We start from the raw sequence: 22,675 nt of genomic DNA, 5'->3' as shown, positions 1-22,675 counted from the left end.
GCATCTGTGCTCGAGCTCAGGTAGGAATCTTATCTGGGGTTGATTACAGATGTCCATGGGCCGCAATAGCTACTTATCATCAGGGGCACTGAATCACATTTAAAAGTTTACCTTCATGAAATTCTCTTTGAATTTTGCCGCCCCTAACGTTGCTTGAAAATGTCTCAATGAATATAATGCGCTTCCTCTACATAAAGAAAACACGTATGGAGAGGTGGTAGCCTATTTATATCCAAAGAATATTTGTTTCATAGTCAAACGGATCTTATTGAAAAATGTTTTCCTCACACTTTTTTGCAGAAAGTGCTGAAACAGCCTGGGGAAGACCTGACCGGGCCACTGGGCATCGTGCACCAGTTTGTCGCGATGCCGAACCAGACAGTGTCACCTTATGATCCTGTCACAGAAACATTTAATGAAGTGAGTGCCAAATTCTCATCAAGTTTTCATATGAAATGACAAATCAAATGTTGAAGTGAAATTTAACAATATCGCCAAATGTACCAGAAACTGAAGAATCTGGTACATTTGTCGATGAAATCAGATTTATAGCATCGACCTTATTTGTCGTACTAAAATTCACTTTCATCATTTTTCCAAACGCCCCAAAAGAATTTTATTTTTTTAAAGTAGGTAACAATGTCGACTTTAGTTTGCCTCTTTTAGCATGGTATGTGCGAGATTGTGTTTCACACAATTTAATATGAAAATTATCAAGTTGTTTGTATCGCAATGCGCCAAGGTTTGCCCACATCTCTAAAATTTGTAGAGAGACGCAGTTATGAATATTTATTATGCAAGATTTTCACGAAACGTCGATAGTGTTATTCATAATACGTATAGCGCCATCTGTCCTGTCAATAGTGTACTACAGCAACTATTCAAATTTTAAAAGAGTTAAATTATACGATATGATTAAATAAACCTATTACATTAAAAACAGATTCGCGAACTTTAAATGCTCATACTTCTATTTTTAATTTGCAGTTAAAATCAGAGTATCTTCATAATAAAACACTGACAGAGGAACATCATAAGCAGCATGTCTAGAAGCTCTAATGTTTTCACTAGAAATTATTTTATGTAGTACCAAGTCGAGCAATAAAGAAAGGTTTTAGTCTGGTTAAGCTGAAAAGGGAATGTACCCACGTCTGTTAAAAATCAGGGCGCACGGTAGTGCCCCCAAATGACACAGTCGTAACATCCTTTTCTCAAAGCCGTTCAGGTTATTTTCGATGTCCTGTACATAATATTTGTTTTAATATCTCAGTCATCAGTCATCAACAACCCATTACTGTCCCACTGCTGGGCACGGGTCTCCTCTCATAATGAGAAGGATTAGGCCATAGTCCACCGCGCTGGCCAAGTGCGTATTAGTAGACTTCACATACCTTTGAGAGTTTTTTTTTTAATTTTTATAAATCTCTCAGGTATGCAGGTTTCCTCACGATGTTTTCCTTCACCGTTTAGCAAGTGATAATTAATTTCTAATACGCACATAATTTTGAAAAATTAGATGATTGCGTGCCTGGGATTTGAACCTCGGACCCCTCTATCGAGAGCCCGAGTTTCTTAACCACTAGGCTATCACTGCTTTTTATATCTACTGTAGTACAAATATATTACTATATATTTGTAACAAATAACACGCACTGCGTTGCGTTGGGTAATACCTATGATCATGACCTTTCTCATTTACACACAACTACACCAATAGAAGTAGGCGCTTAATACAACGATTGTGGCGTATATCGTTTCCACACTATAAGGCTTTGTCCACGATAACTTTGCGACTATAGCGCTAACAAGCGACAAGGAAAGGAACTTGTATGCACATAGCGCTTCATAGCAAAGAATGCGGTGAGGTAATAAAAAATAATAATAAGACCCTCCTTTAATGTTGCAGAATGATATCTAATTGGAATTTTGTTTTCTTATTATATAGCTGTCTTTAATAACACTAATAAAAAAATGTGTTTACTTTGATGGAAGATAAATAACAATATGCTAAAAATATCGTACGATCGCGCAATGGTACTTCATCTAATTAAACGCCGCCTTAGAATCTGACGATCTCCGTTCAAACCGGTCGAAATATGAACAAGTGATAAAATTGTACCTTAATTAAACGTGATAAATAAAGTAAGGAAAAGGAATACTACTTAGAAATTTGCGGTTTTTAAGAAATAACAAAAACATTAAAGGTGGGATGCCCCACTATATGTATAAAATTAATTAAGCGTAGTGAGTAATTTCTTGGTTTCGTGGTAAATATTTATAACTTGACTAAGAACGTTATCTTGAGAGGTCAGCGCGCCACGCGGGGTGAGGTGGGGTGAAATGGAACATACCTATGTATACCAAATATATTTATTAGTAACACATCCTCAAAAATAAAATAACGTTGGTAGATCAGGAGTGGCTATGGCACGAATGGCTTCATTAAGAACCCCTGTTCATGTGTATGGTACAGATGTCTATAGACAGCAGTAACACTTACTCCTCCTTTGATACTTGAACATTACAAAAAAATATATAATTATATATATAATTGTAGGAATTACATCCTACTTACACATATTCAATACATTTACAATACCCTTTGTTTCATATCTAAGCAAAAACACAGTAGGTACATCTACAATATGTATTGTATTTAAAAATCGACATTGTTTAGCTATTGCTATTTAGTATAAAAACAAAACGTATAAAAATTAACAACGGATAATAAAGAAGAATAATAGCGTATATTTTATAATAATGTACTCATAATATAAAATTTAACAAAATAAAAGTAATAACTATACAAAACAAGTATTTGGTTGTTATAGCATTAATACAATATATGAGGAATGTTTTATTTTAGGTTTAGTCCCGATTTTATGAAGGTTCGAATCGTATTGATTGCAAGAAGAAAAAGTAATTTTATATACCTGCGAACCGTTTAACCCCAATGCCCTGTTTTCTTATGTATATCAAATAATACAAGCTTCAAACTCAAGAGATCGCCAGTTATCGTATCTTCGTGCACGTGTAAACAGTATCTATTTAATTAAAATGAAACTCGTACTTATAATATTTCTAACTGTTTTAATAAAACATGTTCATCTTGGACTCGTCAAGAATATCTTAGGAACCGTAACGGAAGAGCTAAATAAAGTGTCAGAAAATATGAATAGTTTGGTGTCAAATAAACATAACAATGGCGATTTTGAAACAAAAGGAAAAGAGAGTTATAACAATGTGGGGGATCCTTTTAAACAAAGTATAGAAAGCGTAAATGAGCACGTGGACGACGTTATGAAGCAACAAAGATATTCATCTGAAGACTACAGACATTCGAGTAGAGATGAGCCGTCCAGTTGGACACAACACACTTTCCATTCCACAAACAATAGTCCAGAGTCACAAGAATACAGCGGGCACACGCATTTTCACAACCATGACAGTAAACCTCAATACTACGGAAGTTCGGAAGAAAAGTATTCGGAGCTAGCCTTTGCATATAACCCTACTACGGCTAAAACCAATTCTTGGAACAATGATTTTGATCGATCTACGAAAAAAACTTCCACAACAGAATCATCATTATACAGCAATGATAAAAACCGGCATACCGTTGTAACAACTTCAACAACAAGCAGTTACAAAGATCTGTATTCGAATACCGATACCCAAGGTTTTGATGATTCGAAATCAAATAGCGTTAATCAAAATCGTGACACGAAGAATACCGTGACGTCCGGATCCGACGGTGTTATTATCACAGAGGATAATAACATTACTAGTATTGATCAGATAATTTTTCCTGGTAAAGTTAGCAGTAGCACTGAAAAAACATGCCCGCAAGGTTTAATTATAACCGCTAACGGTAATTGTTTAAAGCCCATAGTGATTCATATGAATAATACGTCGACCGAAACTCCAAGTAGTGGTGCGCAAAGATCCGCGTTTGAAGGCGGATGTTTGGCAGGGTACAGTAAAACTGTTGTTGGAATATGTGCAGAAATAATTTACGATTAATGATTAAAGACTTTATAGTGTTACGCACGATATCGTGGTATTTTATGATCGTAAAAATGTTAATGATATGCAGATTGATGCTATGCATATTGCAAACCTTCCATCAAATACCTAGATTAAGCTGACAATCCGTTAAAACTACGTACGTCAAAGGCCTTATATAATAGGGTTTTGCCGTTATCGTCGCGCTTGGCTGCCTATTATTGGTAGGTAACTGTAGTAAATGAATCATCAACATATTCTTGTCTCACTGTCGAAGAATGGTTTTAAAAGGAGAAAAGTATACACACCAGCCAAGTGCGAATTAGTACATTTCACACATGTTGATTTTTTTTTTAAAACTGTCAGTGAAGACCAATGTAGAGACATATGTATATATGGACCTGGCGATGTTTAGCTTAACCATTCCTTAATTACCCTTATTAGAGCATGCGATTAATTTCTAATATTCACAATGTACATGACTTTGAAACATTGGCGATGCCGGGATTGGAACCTAGTACCTCCTTGTCGAATCTCATAAAATTGTAGTAAATGCACAAGACGGTCATAGTTTATAACGGTGATGTAAATGAAGAGGTTTATGGCCCCGTCTGTGTGTTGGAGACTTGTTGAGTGAAAGTGGAAATATAATAAAATATAATAACGTGTTCTTCTTCGTTGTACTAATGTAATGTGCCACTAGGTCAAGTCTGCCCTTTGTAAAACTTAGGTTAAGGTTAAGCAACAAAAATAAATATATGTAATGAAATGATAAATGTGTTTTAAGTTTTTATGATCCTTGCTATAAATAGCTAAGTAAATTGATAAATTACTTATATTTAAAAAAAATTAAGTATCACTCGTACCATTAATACAATTATGATTCTAAGTAGATAGTAAGATACTCTGATTCATGTTCTGAAAAAAAAAGTTGGTGAAAAAATAAGATTGAAATATATTACTTACTTTATTTTTGTGTTATTTTTTGGTGTTTAGCAAATTATTTATTTATCTACATTAGCTTACCTAATCCGCATGGAGCAGCAATATGAAGTATACTTCGGTCTTCAGATGCAGGGAGACTGGTGCGTCGTGCTCAGTAGCACAGTGTGATTAAAGGCAATATAGACTTTTTGGAGACTATCATTTGTTCCATGATGAAAGTTCTACTTGCCTCTTCAGCTCGTTCTTCATATTGTGCGAGCGAGAAAATACACAAAAGTCTCATTTTCTTGTACATATTTTTTGAGGATGTGATTTTTTGTTAGCGTGAATTGTCAAAGGATCATAGTCGGTTATTTAATTTACAATTACAGACAGCAAAAGTATCCGGGTGCCTACCAGCAATGGGGTACAGTTTCGCGGCGGGCACGACGGACGGCCCGGGGGCGTTCGACTTCACCCAGGGCACCACCACCTCCAACCCTCTTTGGAACGCAGTTAGGGACTTCATAGCGGAGCCCACGAAGGACGATATCGAGTGTCATGCACCCAAACCCATCTTGCTGGCGACTGGACGAGTAAGTTATAAAAAAAAATTGAAATTGGTCTAGAAACACTCAAGTTACTCAACATTTTATGAAATTGTGTGTTTCTGGTTGTACACGAAAATAGTAAAAAAAACCAACTGTATTACTTATATACCTACTAAAACCTTTTAAGTGATCCCAGCTGAATTGTATCTGCATTCTGCAATTAACCACGGAAAGGATTACCCATGGTCTCCATAGGTACGTCGCTGCCCTAAAGACTAAGTTGAAGCACCTCGTTTCTCTCTCTTACCCTTCAAATCAGAATACAGCACAGCTAAATATTGCTGTCATTACATACAAGTAGGTATACGGTTTCTACAACCGTGAACTTAATCCTTAGTATAACGCATTTATTGGCCGAGCTTAAGTAGACCGGTATCTGAAGTAGTTTCAGTTAAAAATGTCCATGGATCGGCAGCGTGTTTTATGAGGGAAAAATTACAGGCGAAATTCCCTTACGAGTGGCAACCGCGCGTGGTGTCCTGTACCGTGGCCAGAATCGGAGGCCTCTTCCTGGCGGCGGTCCCGGGGGAGTTCACTACAATGTCCGGGCGGAGACTGCGAAGCGTTGTCGCCAAGACCTCTGGGGCCAAGCGAGTTGTGTTAGCTGGGCTCTCTAACATATACTCCGACTATATCGCTACACCTGAGGAGTATCAGGTTTGTTAAAGAACTTGTACAAATTGTAACCGGTTTACACAGTTTAGCGTTCACGCACTGTTGTAGGGGTGCATGTGGCTAAATATTAATAGTTTTCTCTAGGTCGTTGTTCCCAGTTACCATTGCGTAGCAGTTAATCCTTGGCCTTTTAAGGTGGTTTGCAAATATCTGACACTAGTTGGCTACTAGCTCGTCCCGTCTGTAACACGTCCGAATAGGAACAAAAGTGGAAGTCTGATAAAGTCTTCCAGGCCTGCCAAACAGGTCCTCGAGAAAGGCAACAAAAACCCCAGCTAATTATACATACCTAGTATACTCTTAGAGTGATCACTTATCGTCAGTTCTTCAAATAAGAAATGTTGCAGAATTTTGTTGATGTTTTCAGGCACAGAGATACGAAGCGGCGTCTACTATATTTGGACCGCACACACTTGATATCTATTTGAACAAGTACAAGGAACTTACGGATGCTGTCTTAAAGGTTAGTGAATGACAATATGGGTTGATAATGATGATGACATAAAACCCCGATAGAGCGTTTGTCCACCGTCGCCGTCACCGGACCGTCACCGAGAACGAGATGACGGCGTCGAAGTAGTTGCAGATACATTTACTATAGTCACGTGTCTACCGTCACTTCACATTAAAGTCGGCCCGAAATAATCTCGTTCTCGGTGACGGTCCGGTGACGGCCTTATTCATAAATAATCAATCTATCACTTTTTGCCTACCAAAAATCGGCTGAAAATTTCTTCGGCGCCGTCGTCTCGTTCTCGGTGACGGCGGGTATGTGTTACGTAATGTATGGCTGCAGGGTAGCGCGGTGTCGCCGGGTCCTCAGCCGCCGGACTTCAGCGAGCTGCTGATCACGCTGGTGCCGCCGGTGCTGTGGGACGCGGCGCCCTGGGGCAAAGAGTTCGGCGACTGTGTGCGCCAGCCGCAGCCGCAGCACGGCTGGGGGGACGTCGTCTCCGCTGCCTTCGTGAGTCACTTCATCCTCATTATCATTCACTTCATCGTCTTTAACTTGTAGCGACTTCCCGCTACTCGTCAAGAGATGGCGCTGTTGAATCACGGAGCGCGACCGCTCCCCGGGCATGATCACCTAGCCAGGCGGGAGAACTCCCTTTGCCAAAAACTTATTACTGGTAGACTCCTCTCAGATCTCAGAAATGTGGACTTAGCCTTAAGGCTCTATTTATGAGTCCAGGGTACGAAGACTTGAGACAAAATAACTGATGTAAATGAATGAAAAAAAAAACATTAAGTATATTATCGTCTTCTACTCTTCATCAAATTGAAGCAGTACATGAGCATGCAGTTCATTTGATTTTAAGGTTATTGCCGTCCCTATGTATCCTTGAGGAATAAATTCACTTCACAATTTTGGGTTTGTTTCATTATTAAGGTATCAGGACACCCTCGCAACAGTATCCGCCATGGGCGCTGGTACGCTACCATCGAGAGACTTGAGTCCGAACAAGATGACGCCTGGACCATCGTGGCTACTGATGCCGATTGGGAGACTAAGTATGTTGATATTATTTATAGGTAGAACCCTTTGTGGTTCGACTCCGGCGGCACCACCGCTACACCAATTTCTGTTATAACAGCAGTCTTAAGCGTTGGTTTGAAGAGTGTGGTAAGGGAGACATACTTTTCCGAGGCGTTCCAGCTTAGTCCTCAGGAGTGGCAGCGACCTCAGATGGGAGTGTCTTATTCTATCTGGGGTTGATTACAGATGTCCATGGGCAGCAGTAACCACTTACCATCAGGCATGCTCGTCTGCTACTCATATATTATATAAAATAGGTCCATACTGGCATAGCCGTCTTTCAAATATCTCTGATATGAGAAGTTAAATAGGTATAAACAGTGTGGTTATGCCTGAAACTCTACCACTTCTACTATTATCTTGATAAGTAGCCACTTTAACCAATGCTAAATAAGGTTGCAATACCTCGATCGATTTTTTGTTAATTGTGGCTTAAACCAGAACACGGCAATACTTGATACTTCTGTTGCCTAGACAGACTTGATACTTCACGCATTTGGCGTAAAGCCACAACTGATTCTCCACTTCTGAATTTTATGGAGAGAACATAATCATGTTATTTAAATTATTTCCAAGGTACATCTGGATCCGCAACTCCAAGATAATGGGCACCAGCACAGCTGAAATCGAGTGGGAGATTCCCGAGGGAACGCCCCCTGGAACCTACAGGATACACCACTACGGGAACTACAAGTACATCTTAGGAGGAATATACCCCTACCACGGGTTCTCGGACTCGTTTGAAGTCACTTAGAAGTCACTTAAATGTATAATTGTATAATTTAACTATATCTTTTATGCCATTAATTTGTTTATACTTTTTGTATATGTATTACTTATCTAGACAACTACTCCGGGAGTAATTCGTCTGTTTTTAGGAAATTGCCTCGTTTATTTTTGCCGCACACGGCAAAACGTATATTGCCTCTTTCTATCTGTATGGTTCTGTTCGATCTATTGAGGCTAAAACTTAGCAATTACATGTTATTTTGGAAAATAAGTTACTTCAAACATTTTCCGTACCCTGCAAAATGTTAAATGACATTCTCTCTCTTGATTCGAGGCTATAACTTAATGAATACGTCGTATGTTAAAAAATATCTTGTTTCATTCGTGTTTGCCGCATACGGCAAAATGTTACAAGAATTTTATTTTGGCTAAATATGTATTGCATATTTAGATGACATTTAATTATTATAGTCTTGAGTTTATGTACGTAAAAATGTTATAAGTATGTGGAATAAGTCCATTTTTAGCACACGTGCAAAATGTGGAGTGAAATTCCTTCATTCTATTCGCAATTGCGTATTTAAAGTATTCTTGTGATATAATGATGTACCTACGTAGCTGATTTAAACCAAAGTAGTTCCTTAGTAGCAAATGCGTGTACATACTTTTGTAAATAGTTATAATTGTAGTCAGTAGGTACTAACTTTTGCTTCATGAAAATTTATGTTGATTTTGTAAATTCCTATTTTTTGGGATCTATTTTATTTTTGTGCTAGCTATATATTTTAATGGATAATGGGGCTAGACCTTATTTCAAAGTTCAATGTGTTTCTTTATTTTTTAAACGCCCTTATAACGATAGATGGTGCTTTTAATATTTTAATAAACAATTTATTGACACATCAAAAATCTGAATCGGAAACAAGAACATGAATTTCTTGTTTCTATTTTTCAATTAATAAGTAAGTACGTTAATAATTTTACAAATTTATATTATTTTCTCTAGCCAGACTGTTAATCCAGACATTTGTATTTATTTAGAAGTATATATCTGTAGAACCACAATGATTGATTCATATATTATTTTTAGAGAAAAATGTAACACGTTTATTTATTTCGATCACCAATTAGTATGACGATAATATTGGTGACGGCTCTCTAGCTTATTAATAGTTTGTTAAATACAGCTTAAAGTGGTTACATTCAATTCAATACTTGATTTATTTATTTGGAAGTAAATAATGTAAAAAAACATTAACAAACACATCCTTCTCATTCTGAGGAGAGACTCGTGCCTAACAGTGGGACTGTAATGGGTTGATGACACCATCTAACTGTTGTTCTAATTGTTGATCGAAGGCTCTTTTGCTTTTTCAATTACTTTGGCGCTTATTTATGTTGCTAGTCGACTATAAAATTATCATTGTAACTTTATTTATAAACTATAAGCTTTATTATATTGCTATCTATCAACCAATAGAGATTTGTTTTACGTAATATTTCATAGATTGTCAATAAAATATATTTTTAATATCTGTCTTACATTGTTAAACATTTGAAATTATTGTTAATTTTATGTTTCATTTATAAAATAAATAAACTGTTTAAAATTTAATATAAATCTGTACTAAGGACTTGCTATAAAATATTAGATTACCTATAAGTATTTCAATCTCTTGCCTGTAAAGATTTATTGAAATAAAAAGATAAAAAATACCATTGTTTCATTTATCTAGTTATTTGTATCGTGTTATCACAGGATTATTAATGATTTAGCATTTATACCCTATCTGTTATCATAAGATTATTAATGTTTTAGCATTTATACCCAATCGGCAAACACTGTTCTATATCGGTTACACAATCCTTTCAAAAACATTAATTTTTACAACGCATATTGAGATTTATATATTTTTTTTTACAATTTGCATTTCATTTGGAATTGAAAACGTTTTAGTGGTACAATAAATACACTGAAGGTGGTAGAACACTTTGTGGTTCGACTCCGACAGCACCACCGCCACACCTATTTCTGCCTCATAACAACAGTGTTCGGCGCTGCTGTGTTCCGTTGGGTGTGGTAAGGGAGACATACTTTTCAGGGGTAGCGGCGCATCTGTGGCCGACCTCAGGTAGCAATATCTAATCCTATCTGGGGTTGATTACAGATGTCCATGGGCGGCAGTAGCCACTTACCATCAGGTGGACTGCATGCTCGTCTGCTACTTCTATATTATAAAAAAAAACATGTTTTAGCTCTAATTAGAAATGTCCTGCTAAGTACCTTCACGTCTGTATCTTAATCATCGATCCATTACTGTCAGTATAAGGATTAGGTCATTTTTAAGGACTCTCAGATGTGCAGGTGTCCTCATGAAATTAAGCTTCACCATTCCTACAAATTTATTTTAAAACGCACATAACTTTTTTCATTTGACCCTCGGAGCCGTATATTGAGAGGCGCGTTTTAACCTTAGGTTATCATTATTTTGTCTACATATTATGTAGGTATACGTTTTTTTGGTGAGATACTCATATCATTAAGAATTCGTATATTTTTTTAATGGAGCGAGATGATCCCAATGAGACTTATTGGGTAAAAGTTATATAGATACGATTGGATTGACACTTTATAAAAAGTTTTTTTCATGAAATAAATTTGTTATTAGAGGTAACTCACGATTAAATTCTTTAGGTACCTACTTTTGAAATGCAATTTGATATCATAGCTTTAGTAGCAATTGAAAAAAATAGATTTCGCGGAGAATAATGTATTTGTCACGATACAAATGTTATCGTATTAAGATAAAGAGATTATTAGGACCTAATCGTAATATTTGATTGATTATCTACATATTTTAATTGTTTGGCTAATTATTTGCTCATATCTCGACTTGCTTCGCGGCGGCCTGGGTGCCAGTGAGTTTTATTCAATGAGTTAAGTTGGCTAAGGAGTGTTAAACCCTACGTAAAGGGTATTTATTATATTCCAAAATTTTAGTGTTAATTGATTTTTGTTGAAACGTGAACAAATAAGTAAGTTACTAATTGAAACGCTCTTTTTTATTATAGGATTTGACTAGAAAAATTATTGACAGTTCTAGGTTTTTGGCTCTTATAAAGATACTTACAGGGATAATATAAGACAAAATAATAAAATTAGGCAAAACTTTAGGAATATAACTGATTCTTAAATATCTATTATGAAAACACTAAACTAAAATTATTTTTGTTTTTGTAACAATATTTGTTAAAACATGATCTAAGATACTAATCTAACTTACTAACCTAAACTAACCTAACCTAAATTAGTTTGCAGAGATGGGTATGACCCTACTGGGTAAGGTAGTCACCCTGGTGATATTATTAGGCGTGATCGGCGGTATGACTGCCGTTATCATTCTGGTGGTGAACGATGCGTCCGAAGACAAAATCACACCAACTCCAAGCCCACCAGATGCGACTACCGACGAAACAGAGACCAGTACGGGTGGGAGGTCGCTTCCCTACGAGGTCGGCGTCGGTATCGCAGATATGACTGGACCGTGCGTCGAAATTACATTTGTAAGTGCAAATCTTAAGTTCAGTACTATTTAAATAAGAATAGTAAATAAGTTTACTGTCGCCATGGTGGGTATATATTAAGTCTACCTAAAGTAGGTACCTAAAGTAGAGAACGCTGACGAAGTTTGAATATTTAATAATTTTTTACCAATTGTAAACAATTCGGTCTCTCTATAATATGAGGCAAGGAAGTTTCCTTACTATGAAAATTATCTAACGTCTATTGGCTTTTTTATGATATGAGAGTAGCAGACATACAGTCCACCTGATGGTAAGTGGCTACTGCCGCCCATGGACATCTGTAATCAACCCCAGATAGGATTAGATATTCCTACCTGAGGTCGGCCACATATGCGCCGCTACCCCTGAGGACTAAGCTGGAACGCCTCGGAAAAGTCTGTCTCCCTTCAACCGAAACCCAGCAGCGCCTAACACTGCTGTTATTAGGTAGAAGTAGGTGTGGCGGTAGTGCCGCCGGAGTCGAACCACAAAGGGTTCTACCACCTTCAAATTATCCAATCCATCCTAATCTTATCCAATTCTAAAGAATATTAACATTTTCCAAAGGTATCGTTATTGTCTTCCTGGACATGGGTCTTCTACCACAATAAAAGAGTTATCACTAGGCTAAGAGTTATAGTAACAAGTGCATCACTATGCACTGGACTAAAACTTCTCCGTTACCCTTTATGGTTAAATCAACCATGCTGGCAAAGCGATAGCTTTGCATTGTGTTAGGAGACACTATTACTATTAGACACAATTTAGCGTGTTCATACAAAAAACGAAAATGATTTGCAGATGGGCTATGCAGAGCTTGGGCAAACTGGTCGAGGAATCCACTTGCGACAGTATTCCCGAGCGTTCATATTCGTTAAAGGAAATACGAGGGTAGTTCTGGTGTCAGCTGAGGTGCAAGCAGTAGGAATTGCTGTGAGGCGCGAGGTAAGCGTTATCGAAAAGAGAGTAGGCTTTTTGTTATCGGATAATGACAGATCCGCTAAAACTGAAAATAAATTAATGGTGCGAATTTTAAGAAAAAATCTAAAAAAATAGTGATGTGATTAAGTTTTTTTATTATGATAAAGTCTATATTCTTACAATTTGTTCGTCTCTCTATATTCATTGATTTTTTCAACAGTCTCTTTTTAATTAATGCTGTGTCTCTAAAAGTCTCATAATATTATAATACTTAGTTCAATATTGATAAAATTTGTTTGAAGAATCTCCTCCTCTATTTTTTTCTGTCTTGATTATCTAATAGCTAGATCAATGTAAGTAATCTTTTATATCAAAGCATCAAAATGTTCCCCTATCAGGTTGTGAAGAATCTTCAAGAACTGTACGGAGACATGTACAGTTTGCGGAATGTGATCATGATGGGCACACACACGCACAGCGCGCCGGGCGGTCACCTGGTTGACTTCCTCCTGGACATCAGCATTTTAGGCTTCTCTAGAGAAACGTACAATGCGTATGTTGCTGGTATCACGAGAGTATGTATTTTTGTTTGTGATAGAGAGATTAGTTGTTAACTTAATGCTCAAAAAGTGAAAATTAAAACTTAAAAAGTATCCAGAATTAAAATTATGATTACTTATTTAGTTTTCGTCGGCAATTCGATGACATCACAACACGTGTAAGTTGAACCAAGTCTAAAAAGAAATATAAGAAGAAGTGAAGGAAAACATTGAGAGAGAACTTATGTGCTTTTGAATTACACACAAAAATCAAAATTGAGTCAAGTCTACCAATCCGCCCTTGGCTAGTTAGTCGACCTGGTGAACTAGGACCCTAAAACTTCCGTACTGTGAGAGATTTGTGGATTGGGACAGTACTTGGATTGATGATGATGACATACAACATTATTTTCAGAGTATAGTTCGAGCCCATGAGAACATAGTACCAGCTCGCCTATTCGCGGGCAAGACGCGAGTGTGGAACGCGCATATGAACCGCTCTCCTTACTCCTACGGATATAATCCTGCTGAGGAAAGAGACAGGTATAACTTTGGAATATTCTAATTTTAATATAAGTGAAACGTTTGGATGAAGGTTGAAGGATGAAGTCTTTACGCGTTCTTCCGTTATTCGGAGGGCACATAGAACCATTGGTAACAATTATTATCATTGGATAATATTTTTTTGTCTTGTCTCGGAGCAGCGTGATGGCCTTACCGTCTTTAATTATTTTTTTATATTTATCATTTATAGATATGGCACGGATACTGACAACGAGTTATTACAACTACGCATAGAGAAGGAGGATGGCAGTCTCCACGGCGTACTTAACTGGTTCTCCGTGCACACCACCAGCATGAACATGACCAACCAGCTCATCTCCACTGACAACCTGGGCTACGCAGCCTTGCGACTGGAGAACACGCTGAACCCTGGCAAACAAACTGGTAAGGTTAGTAAACTTTATTATCGATTAATTTAAAAGTTGTGGAACCTTTTTTAGATTTGCGATGTCCATTCCCACATTTGTCACCACCACATTGCCTAGGTAAAATTATATGCAGTGTTCTTAGTCTAAGTGTGAATAATGCATGAATGGGCCACATCAATCAGGTCTCCAGTTCTAATTGAAAGTTCCATGTTTAGGGTCGGTTGTGGTCGTGATGTCTGTGAGTCTCTACATCCTCAACGCATTTCTAAAGGTTATCAACGTTGCAACCTTATATTTTTTTGTGGTTGACATCAAAAACCCATACTTAAAACTTAAATTTATACGACATATCTTTCCAGTTATACGTGATGTTATAAGTGATGATACTTCGCCGCCTTGAAATTGAATGAAGCGACAAAAAGGCTGATTTGTCAGTTCTTTTTTTTAACTTGTAATAAAAAACATTTTTACAGAAATTTTAATTTACATGATAAATAAACAAGTATTTCAAATATTTTGGACATTTTAGCACGGAGACGTGGCAAAACTTTTGTACGCAACTATTTCAATTCTCAAAACTGGTTACATTTTCTTGTCAGGAGTGAGTAATCTTCACTAATCTATGGTTCTACCCTAATTAAAGAATTTTCAGTTAGTCTTGTGTGGCACATTTCAGGCGGAGATAGTAGCAGCATTCTTCCCAGCGAGTCTCGGTGACGTGTCCCCCAACATCCGCGGCGCGCGCTGCGAGTTCAGCGGCGACGCGTGCGACAACCAGTTCCTGCTGTGCGCCGCCGCCGAGCGCTGCTACTCCCTGGGGCCCGGGGACGACATGTTCGAGAGCACCAGGATCATCGGCACCGCTGTGTTCGAGGGAGCCTTGGTAAGGTGGCTAGATACAGATAGCGTTCCATAGTCCTCTTCAGTTTTTTTTTTTATAATATAGGATGAGCGGACGAACATGCAGTCCACCTGATCAATCTGCCGCCCATCTGTAATGAACCACATATAGGATTAAATGTTCCTACCTGAGGTCGGCCACAGATGCGCCACTACCCCTGAGGACTAAGCTGGAACGCCTCGGAGATAGGTGAAGCCGTGGTGCCGCCAGAGTCGAACCACAAAGGGTTCTACCTTCTACCTTCAAGCACACATTTCAGTGTGTTTGTTATTCTACAAGTCTCGTGGCTTATTTAAAATTATAGGTATAACTAATATGTCACCAGTCTCCAATTCTTTATCCGGGGGTATTACATATGTCAATGAACGTTGGTGGTCGGTTAACATCCGATGGGCTGCATGCTCATTTGGTTTACATTATGACCACGACCTGTTAAGGTAACAAAGTATAAAGTAGGAAAGTCATACTGATGAAGGACTTCAGGGAGTAGGTACAATTTTGTTATCTCCATAATTACATGGCCATTCCATTTAATGGCATATTCGTTTACTTTGGTACTCTTTATGCTATAAAGAAAACCATTAAATTCTGATCATATTAATTTCTACATTAATTCAACGAAATCAAACAAATTTTAGGAAGTACTCAAACAACCTGGTAAGGAATTAACTGGAAAGCTGGCTGTGATCCACCAGTTTGTAGACATGCCTGAGGAAGTAGTGGCCAGGTACGACCCCGTGGCAAGGAGGTTTAATACGGTAAGAATTTTATTATTACCAGCTTTATTTAACTTGCTTAGTTAGTTCGTGTGTAATGGTATGTATGTAAATGTTGTAAATATTTTTTAAGCCACTAACTAAACTCCAACCGATTGATCTGAAATATTCGATATTTTTCTATTTGAAGATAAATACTAAAAAGCTTGTTGAAAACTATTTAGTATTTAACCGACTTCAAAAAGGAGGTGGTTATCAATTCGGCCGGTATCTTTTTTTTTTATGTATGTACACGAATTACTCCGCCGTTAGTGGACCGATTTTAATAATTCTTTTATTGTGTACGGGACGAGCTGGAAATTGGTCCCATTTAAATATGGTTAGAATCCATCGATGGGTTCTGGAGAAAATGAAAATGATTTTCATTGATTTGATGTGTTTTTCTCCATATTGATTTTCAGAGTGACCCTGTAAATGGATGTGTGCCTGCAATGGGTTATAGTTTTGCATCGGGCACCATTGACGGTGCCAATGTCCTCAATATCACTCAGGTACAAATTTGCATGATATTCTGATGGTCAAAAAGCCTGATGATATTTATACTTAGTTAATTTTCATTAAATTTAAATTTACTTTTAGGGCTTTGTACCTAAAGGGTAAAAGAAGCCTATAACTAAGCCTCAGCTGCATGTCCGATAAAACAGCCAATAAAAATTTGGTATCTAACACGGAATCCTTCGTGAGAGATTTCGACTCGCACTTGGCCAGTTATTAAATAAAACCAATATATAAAAGGGAAAATCGCGGTGTAAGAGTCGGATGAACGTATGTACAAAAAATCAAAAATTGGTTTCTTTTTCACAAAACGGTCCACAATGTAGTCTTTTATGAAATGGCAAAACGACGTAAGGGTTCGTACACAAAACTGCGATGCGACGTCGCATCGCAAAAATCTGCGAGCTCCCTCGACGCATCGCAAGAACTTGCAAATTGATTCGCATCGCACAGTGGTCGTTGTTGTTGGTCACCCTGAGAGACGCTACGCCGCACGATATCGCATCGCAGCAATTCGCATCGCAATTTTCTGCGTTGCGAATTCGCATCGCGTCGCATCGCAGTTTTGTGTTCGAGCCCTAACGCCATATTCAATATTTTAATTTCAACTACTGTATATTATCTCTATTATTGATCTGGTAAATTTGAGGTGGCGAATTTTCACACTATTTTTGCTTTCCTGTAAAATTGACTAAATGTAGATACGTTCATCTGACTCTTACACCGCGAAATGTTCAGAATAATTGAGAAAACATATTTTTTACCCAAAGTACACTGTGTATTGCGTTAACATCGGGCCGATCATGGTTGACCAGCAGAACATGTTAACCATTAATTTAAATTTAATGAATATGGACAGGGCACCATAGTGGGGAACCCTTTGCTGGACTCCATCAGTGCGGTGATCGCCAGACCGACTCCAGAGGACATCGCGTGCCACCGACCTAAACCAATCCTGCTGGCTACCGGCCGAGTGAGTTCTAGCTTAAATATCAAATAGTGAGCTAAGGAAAATGATTTTTTGCAAAACAAAAAAAAAATACTGCGCTATAAGTATATGAAGTTCTAAAACATGTTATCTTTCAGGCTGGAACTCATTTTTTCTAATCATGGGAATCAGTCACCACGCTTGTTAACTGCGGGTTGGTAATAATAAAATAAAACAATTTGTAACAATCACCAATCATAGATTAGTAAAGATTACTCACTCCTAACAAGAAAATGTACCCAGTTTTGAGAATTGAAATAGTTGCGTAAAAAAGTTTTGCCAGGTCTTCGTGCTGAAAATGTCCGTAAAATATTTGAAATAATTATTTATTTCTTACGTAAATTACGCAGTATTAGTTATTTATTCGTAAATTTTCTCTAAAAATGTTTTTATTTGTCAAGAATTTAAAAAAAGAACTTACTAAAATAAGCCGGTTATGGCTTCATTCAATTTCAAGGCGGCGAAGTATCTTTACTAATCTATGTCACCAATTTACAACATTTTATTATTCCCGCGCAAAATACAATTCAAACGTCAAGAACGTTCTTTTTCTTTTTTATGCTAACTCATACAATGGTACCAGCCAGTGACTCTATAAATGGGCACTTATTATTATAAAAATAACACATCATGAAAATAACACCAAATAATTAATAAAAATAATACTATAATTAAATAATTTGAATATATTTCTAACAGGAGTCAGTAGATTTCTAACAGGAGTTAGTAGTTTTGGTCACGGATGATGTTATAATTATTTTTTAATACACATATACATCAGTAACATTAACGAAAAACCTGATGGATGTCTGGAACCCTGGACCCTAAACGTCGAATATCAAACAACAAGGTTATCAAACTCACAAACCTGTATTTACGTCTTATATTTTTCAATAACTGGCATTTAAATATTTTTTCTTAAATCCAGACGAATATACCATTTCCCTGGCATCCTCGAGTGACGTCCATATCCCTGGTCTGGCTGGGAGGTTTCGCGGTGGCGGGGATCCCTGGGGAGCCCACCACGATGGCCGGCAGGCGGGTACAGGATGTCGTCGGCAGTGTGATGAAGATGTACGGGTACCAGCCCTGGGTCGCGATATCCGGCCTCACCAATGAGTATATACATTATGTGTCGACGTTTGAGGAGTATCAGGTATGTGCACACATAAAAATCGGGCTACTAATAATTCTTCTTTCGATGTTTATTTTTCCTGTAACTTCGAAAAATAACAGATACGTTTGTAGGATTTGATGGCCGAGCATGGAACTAATAGACTATCAGATGCAGTGAAGTGTGACATCAAAGCTAAGCTACGTAGCTAAGCTTAACTGAAGAAGTGCTACTAAAATACATAGCGACATCATCTCATCTCATACATATCTAGTGGAAAGATAACTTTACACCAGAATTTGGCTTGGCGCCCAACGTGGGCCATCATTATATGTCTGTCTAAATTATTGTATTAAAAAAAAGTAATAAATAAAATTTTATAATTTGTTTGAACTATAAGTATGTATATTCAATTATTATTTTAAGATCTTTTTAATCATATTTTTTAATAATAACATTATTTTGTTTAAGGTACAAAGATACGAAGCGGCCTCTACGATCTTTGGTCCGCACACTCTTGACATCTTCTTGAACAAATTTTATGAATTCACAAAGATTGCTATTGAGGTAAGTGTGTATAATTCTATACAATCTATTAATTTTATTAAAATTTAACTTTTGGGGAACTCCAAATAACCGCAGGGGTACGCGTTAAAATTTTTGTAACATTAATTAACGTCAAGAAAGAAGTCCTTACATCTATTGTCAATTAGAACGGTACAAAAATAGAAAACGTCTAATTTACTAAATTAAGAGCTATTTAGATGGAGATAGTTTCTTGCACGTTTCGGGTCAAGAAATCGTAAGCAACTATCACAAGCAACAATCGCCATAACATAATCGTATCAAAATGTTTACACACAAGCAAGAACTAAAATCTCGCGTGCGATTATGTCATACGAGACTCGTATATGGCTTATCCCCAGGATATAATTGCCTATGTTTGTTTACACGACGAAAATATAGTAAGGATATTCCTGCTAATGAGAATTTTGACTTGTATACGATCTCGTATGACATATTTTGAGGTTCATACGAGTATCGTACAAATCAGTTTGAATCGTTTTCAGCGTGAGATTTCTCATTTATCATGTTTAGTTATTATGTTTAGTTATTCAAGGAACGTGTTAGATCCTCCCAAACGATTTCTTCTCGCCGTCCATTTTTAACTCAATACCTTTTCTTCTTTTTCCGTTTAAATACAAGAATTAATTAAACAGAAAATTAGATATCAAGTATTAAAAATTAAAACACCCTTACGCACTGCACTCATAGTAGCAACTGGCATAAAATCTATTAATTATTGCTTTGAAATTCTGTTTACACGGATGCAATAAAATATTCCATGCGAGGCAATTATCGCCCAAACCAACAAGCGAGAAGAGCGAATGTTTAGAGGAACAAAATATTTTATATTTCTTCGATAATCGTATCTTCGAGACGAGAAACTATCTCCATCAAAATGGACCATTAGATTAGTTCAAAAATTGATTTTGGTTACTAAATCAGCCTTATTTTGCTTGTAATAGTTTAAGAAACTTGATGTAACCTTTAGAGAGGCGACGTACCCCCCGGGCCAGAACCGGCGGACCACCGCAACCGGACCATCTCGCTAATCCTCCCCGTCATCCTGGACAACTCTCCGATCGGGAGGAGGTTTGGGGACGTTCTGGAGCAGCCTCCACCTTCGGTCAAGAGAGGGGAGATCGTCTCTGCTACTTTTGTAAGTGTTGTGGATCGCGTCTCCATAGTAAATTGTATGACTACACCTCCTCGCAACAACTTCAGAGCGGACTATACACTTTTACTTTTCTCCATATTATTATAAATCGTTATATGTAGTTAGGCTACTCTGGTTCTAACAGCCTCATATGGTGGACAACCCACGGTAGTGGGCCAATTATTTTTTATCAATCCCCATAGGTTTATCATTTGAAAGCTTTTTTTAAAAACATTTTATATTGTTTTATTTGTATTAACGAATTAGTAGCCTGGTATACATAGGAGTTTATATATTTCCAGGTAGCAGCAAATCCAAGGAATGACTTACGTCAAGAGGGGTCCCATGCGGCGGTGGAGAGGTTCGAGCTGGGCGCCTGGTCGGTCGTGGCCACTGATGCTGACTGGGACACTGTGTAAGACATTCTATCATTTATGATACACGGGCAAAACACTGGCCTGGTGCAAAGTCTGATTTTTTTTGTAATATAGGAGTAGCAGACGCATGCAGTCCACCTGATGGTAAGTGGCTACTGCCGCCCATGTACATCTGTAATCAACCCCAGATAGAATTAGATATTCCTACCTGAGGTCGGCCACAGACGCGCCGCTACCCCTGAGTACTAACCTGGAACGCCTCGGAAAAGTCTGTGTCCCTTCCCACACCCTTCAAACCGGAACACAGCAGCGCCTAACACTGCTGTTATTAGTTAGGATTAGGTGTGGCGGTGGTGCCACCGGAGTCGAACCACTAAGGGTTCTACCATCTTCAAAATTGAATTAATCATTTGCATGATTTTTTTATAATGGCGTAGGAGTAGCACCTCATGGTAGTGGCTACTGATTATTGCCATACATGGACATCTGTAATCAGCCTCAGATAGGTATAGATTCCTACTTGGTGTCGACCGTAAATGCGCCGCTACCCCTGACGACTAATCTGAATCTAATCTTTTATCGCACTAAAACGCCCCCGGTGGCCGTCCTCAGCGCTTGTTGGAGAACTCCGGGATCTCCGGCGGAACGCAACCGGAGTCCTCCAAGCGCGATGCCCCGATCGGGCTCTGCCCCTGGAGGGAGCACTTTTGGCTCCTCCCACACCATTTGGTGTTTACGACGGTATGCGACCACACATACCGTCGTCCTTTCCGGGGTAGCTTGCTGGACAGTTCGAGCTCTCACTCATGCCGCCCGCAACCCCGGAGGCCCCTTTTAGTCGCCTCTTACGACAGGCAGGGGATACCGTAGCCCTATTCCGGTCCCGAAACTACAGGGACAAAGTGTGTATCTATTACGGTTCCGGAGTTCCAGTGACAGACGGACAGACAGGGAAGTCTTAGTAATAGTATAATGTGAAGGTGGTAGAACCCTTTGTGGTTCGACTCCGGCGGCACCACCACCACATCTATTTCTACCTAATAATAGCAGTTTTAGGCGCTGCTGTGTTCCGGTTTGAAGGGTGTGGGAAGGGACACAGACTTTTCCGAGCCGTTCCAGCTTAGTCCTCAGGGGTAGCGGCGCATCTGTGGCCGACCTCAGGTAGGAATATCTAATCCTATCTGGGGTTGATTACAGATGTCCATGGGTGGCGGTAGCCACTTACCATCAGGTGGACTGCATGCTCGTCTGCTACTCTTATATTATAAAAAAAAAGTGTCCCGTTTTTACTCTATGGGTACGGAACCCTAAAAATGTGTGTGGGTTCCAGGTTCGAGTGGGAGCGCGTGTCGACGGCGCTGGGCACGAGCCGCGCGCGGCTGGCGTGGCGCGTGCCGCGCGCCGCCGTGCGCGCGCCGCACCGCCTCGCGTACAGCGGCGCCGCGCGCACGCTGCTCGGCAACCTTATACCCTTCCGCGGATACACCAACACCTTCTATATTGATGATACTGTATAATAAATTGTTGTCTTGTACTCTTGGGTTTTTCTTTCTGGTTTATAAAGCGAAATCTTCAAAGGTTATGCCCGGTCAGCTGGCGTGGCGCGTGTCGCGTACGCCGGGGCCGCGCGCACGCTACTTGGCAACCTCGTACCCTTCCGCGGACACACGAACACCTTCTATATTCATTATACTGTATAATAATTATCGTATACTAGCTGACCCGGCAAACGTTGTGTTGCCATATAAATAAAAAAATATTAAGGGTGAACAACCCTTATCACTTAGGGGTATGAAAAATAGATAGTAGCCGATTCTCAGACCTTCTACATTGATGATGAACACCTTCTACATTGATGATACTGTAT

The 22,675-nt window shown here is 38.5% G+C and overlaps 2 protein-coding genes across 2 annotated transcripts in view; both read left to right on the top strand.

Annotated features, from left to right (window-relative positions):
- CDase (neutral ceramidase) overlaps nt 1-10,197 on the top strand; it is a 28,638-nt gene extending 18,441 nt beyond the window's left edge. Inside the window, exons 8-14 of the mRNA XM_073082511.1 lie at nt 301-420; nt 5,322-5,525; nt 5,982-6,197; nt 6,583-6,678; nt 7,012-7,179; nt 7,606-7,727; nt 8,329-10,197. Of these exons, the coding sequence (XP_072938612.1) occupies nt 301-420; nt 5,322-5,525; nt 5,982-6,197; nt 6,583-6,678; nt 7,012-7,179; nt 7,606-7,727; nt 8,329-8,506 (1,104 nt within the window). The 3' untranslated portion in view covers nt 8,507-10,197. The remainder of the gene's footprint in view (nt 1-300; nt 421-5,321; nt 5,526-5,981; nt 6,198-6,582; nt 6,679-7,011; nt 7,180-7,605; nt 7,728-8,328) is intronic.
- A 1,481-nt stretch (nt 10,198-11,678) lies between these two features.
- On the top strand, nt 11,679-22,325 carry LOC140749605 (neutral ceramidase). The gene is made up of 14 exons (XM_073082711.1): nt 11,679-12,045; nt 12,847-12,990; nt 13,365-13,541; nt 13,921-14,048; nt 14,260-14,458; nt 15,114-15,320; nt 15,977-16,096; nt 16,516-16,605; nt 17,469-17,582; nt 18,526-18,753; nt 19,183-19,278; nt 20,267-20,434; nt 20,734-20,846; nt 22,139-22,325. The coding sequence occupies exons 1-14, from the start codon at nt 11,803-11,805 to the stop codon at nt 22,323-22,325; spliced, it is 2,214 nt and encodes a 737-aa protein (XP_072938812.1). The 5' UTR covers nt 11,679-11,802.
- Nucleotides 22,326-22,675: the final 350 nt, after the last annotated feature.

The sequence above is a fragment of the Epargyreus clarus genome, unplaced genomic scaffold (genome assembly GCF_041222505.1).
Source record: "Epargyreus clarus isolate Ecla_fem2 unplaced genomic scaffold, WU_Ecla_fem_2.2 ptg000018l, whole genome shotgun sequence".
NCBI classification, from domain to species: domain Eukaryota; kingdom Metazoa; phylum Arthropoda; class Insecta; order Lepidoptera; family Hesperiidae; genus Epargyreus; species Epargyreus clarus.
This window is presented reverse-complemented; position numbering and strand designations above follow the sequence as displayed.

Bases quoted from the DNA above. Each gene is read 5' to 3' on its own strand.
- LOC140749605 (XM_073082711.1), top strand. From the start codon at position 11,803: ATGGGTATGACCCTACTGGGTAAGGTAGTCACCCTGGTGATATTATTA. The intron at 12,991-13,364 runs GTAAGCGTTATC...TTCCCCTATCAG, and splicing joins GAATTGCTGTGAGGCGCGAG to GTTGTGAAGAATCTTCAAGA. The intron at 15,321-15,976 runs GTAAGGTGGCTA...AACAAATTTTAG, and splicing joins CTGTGTTCGAGGGAGCCTTG to GAAGTACTCAAACAACCTGG.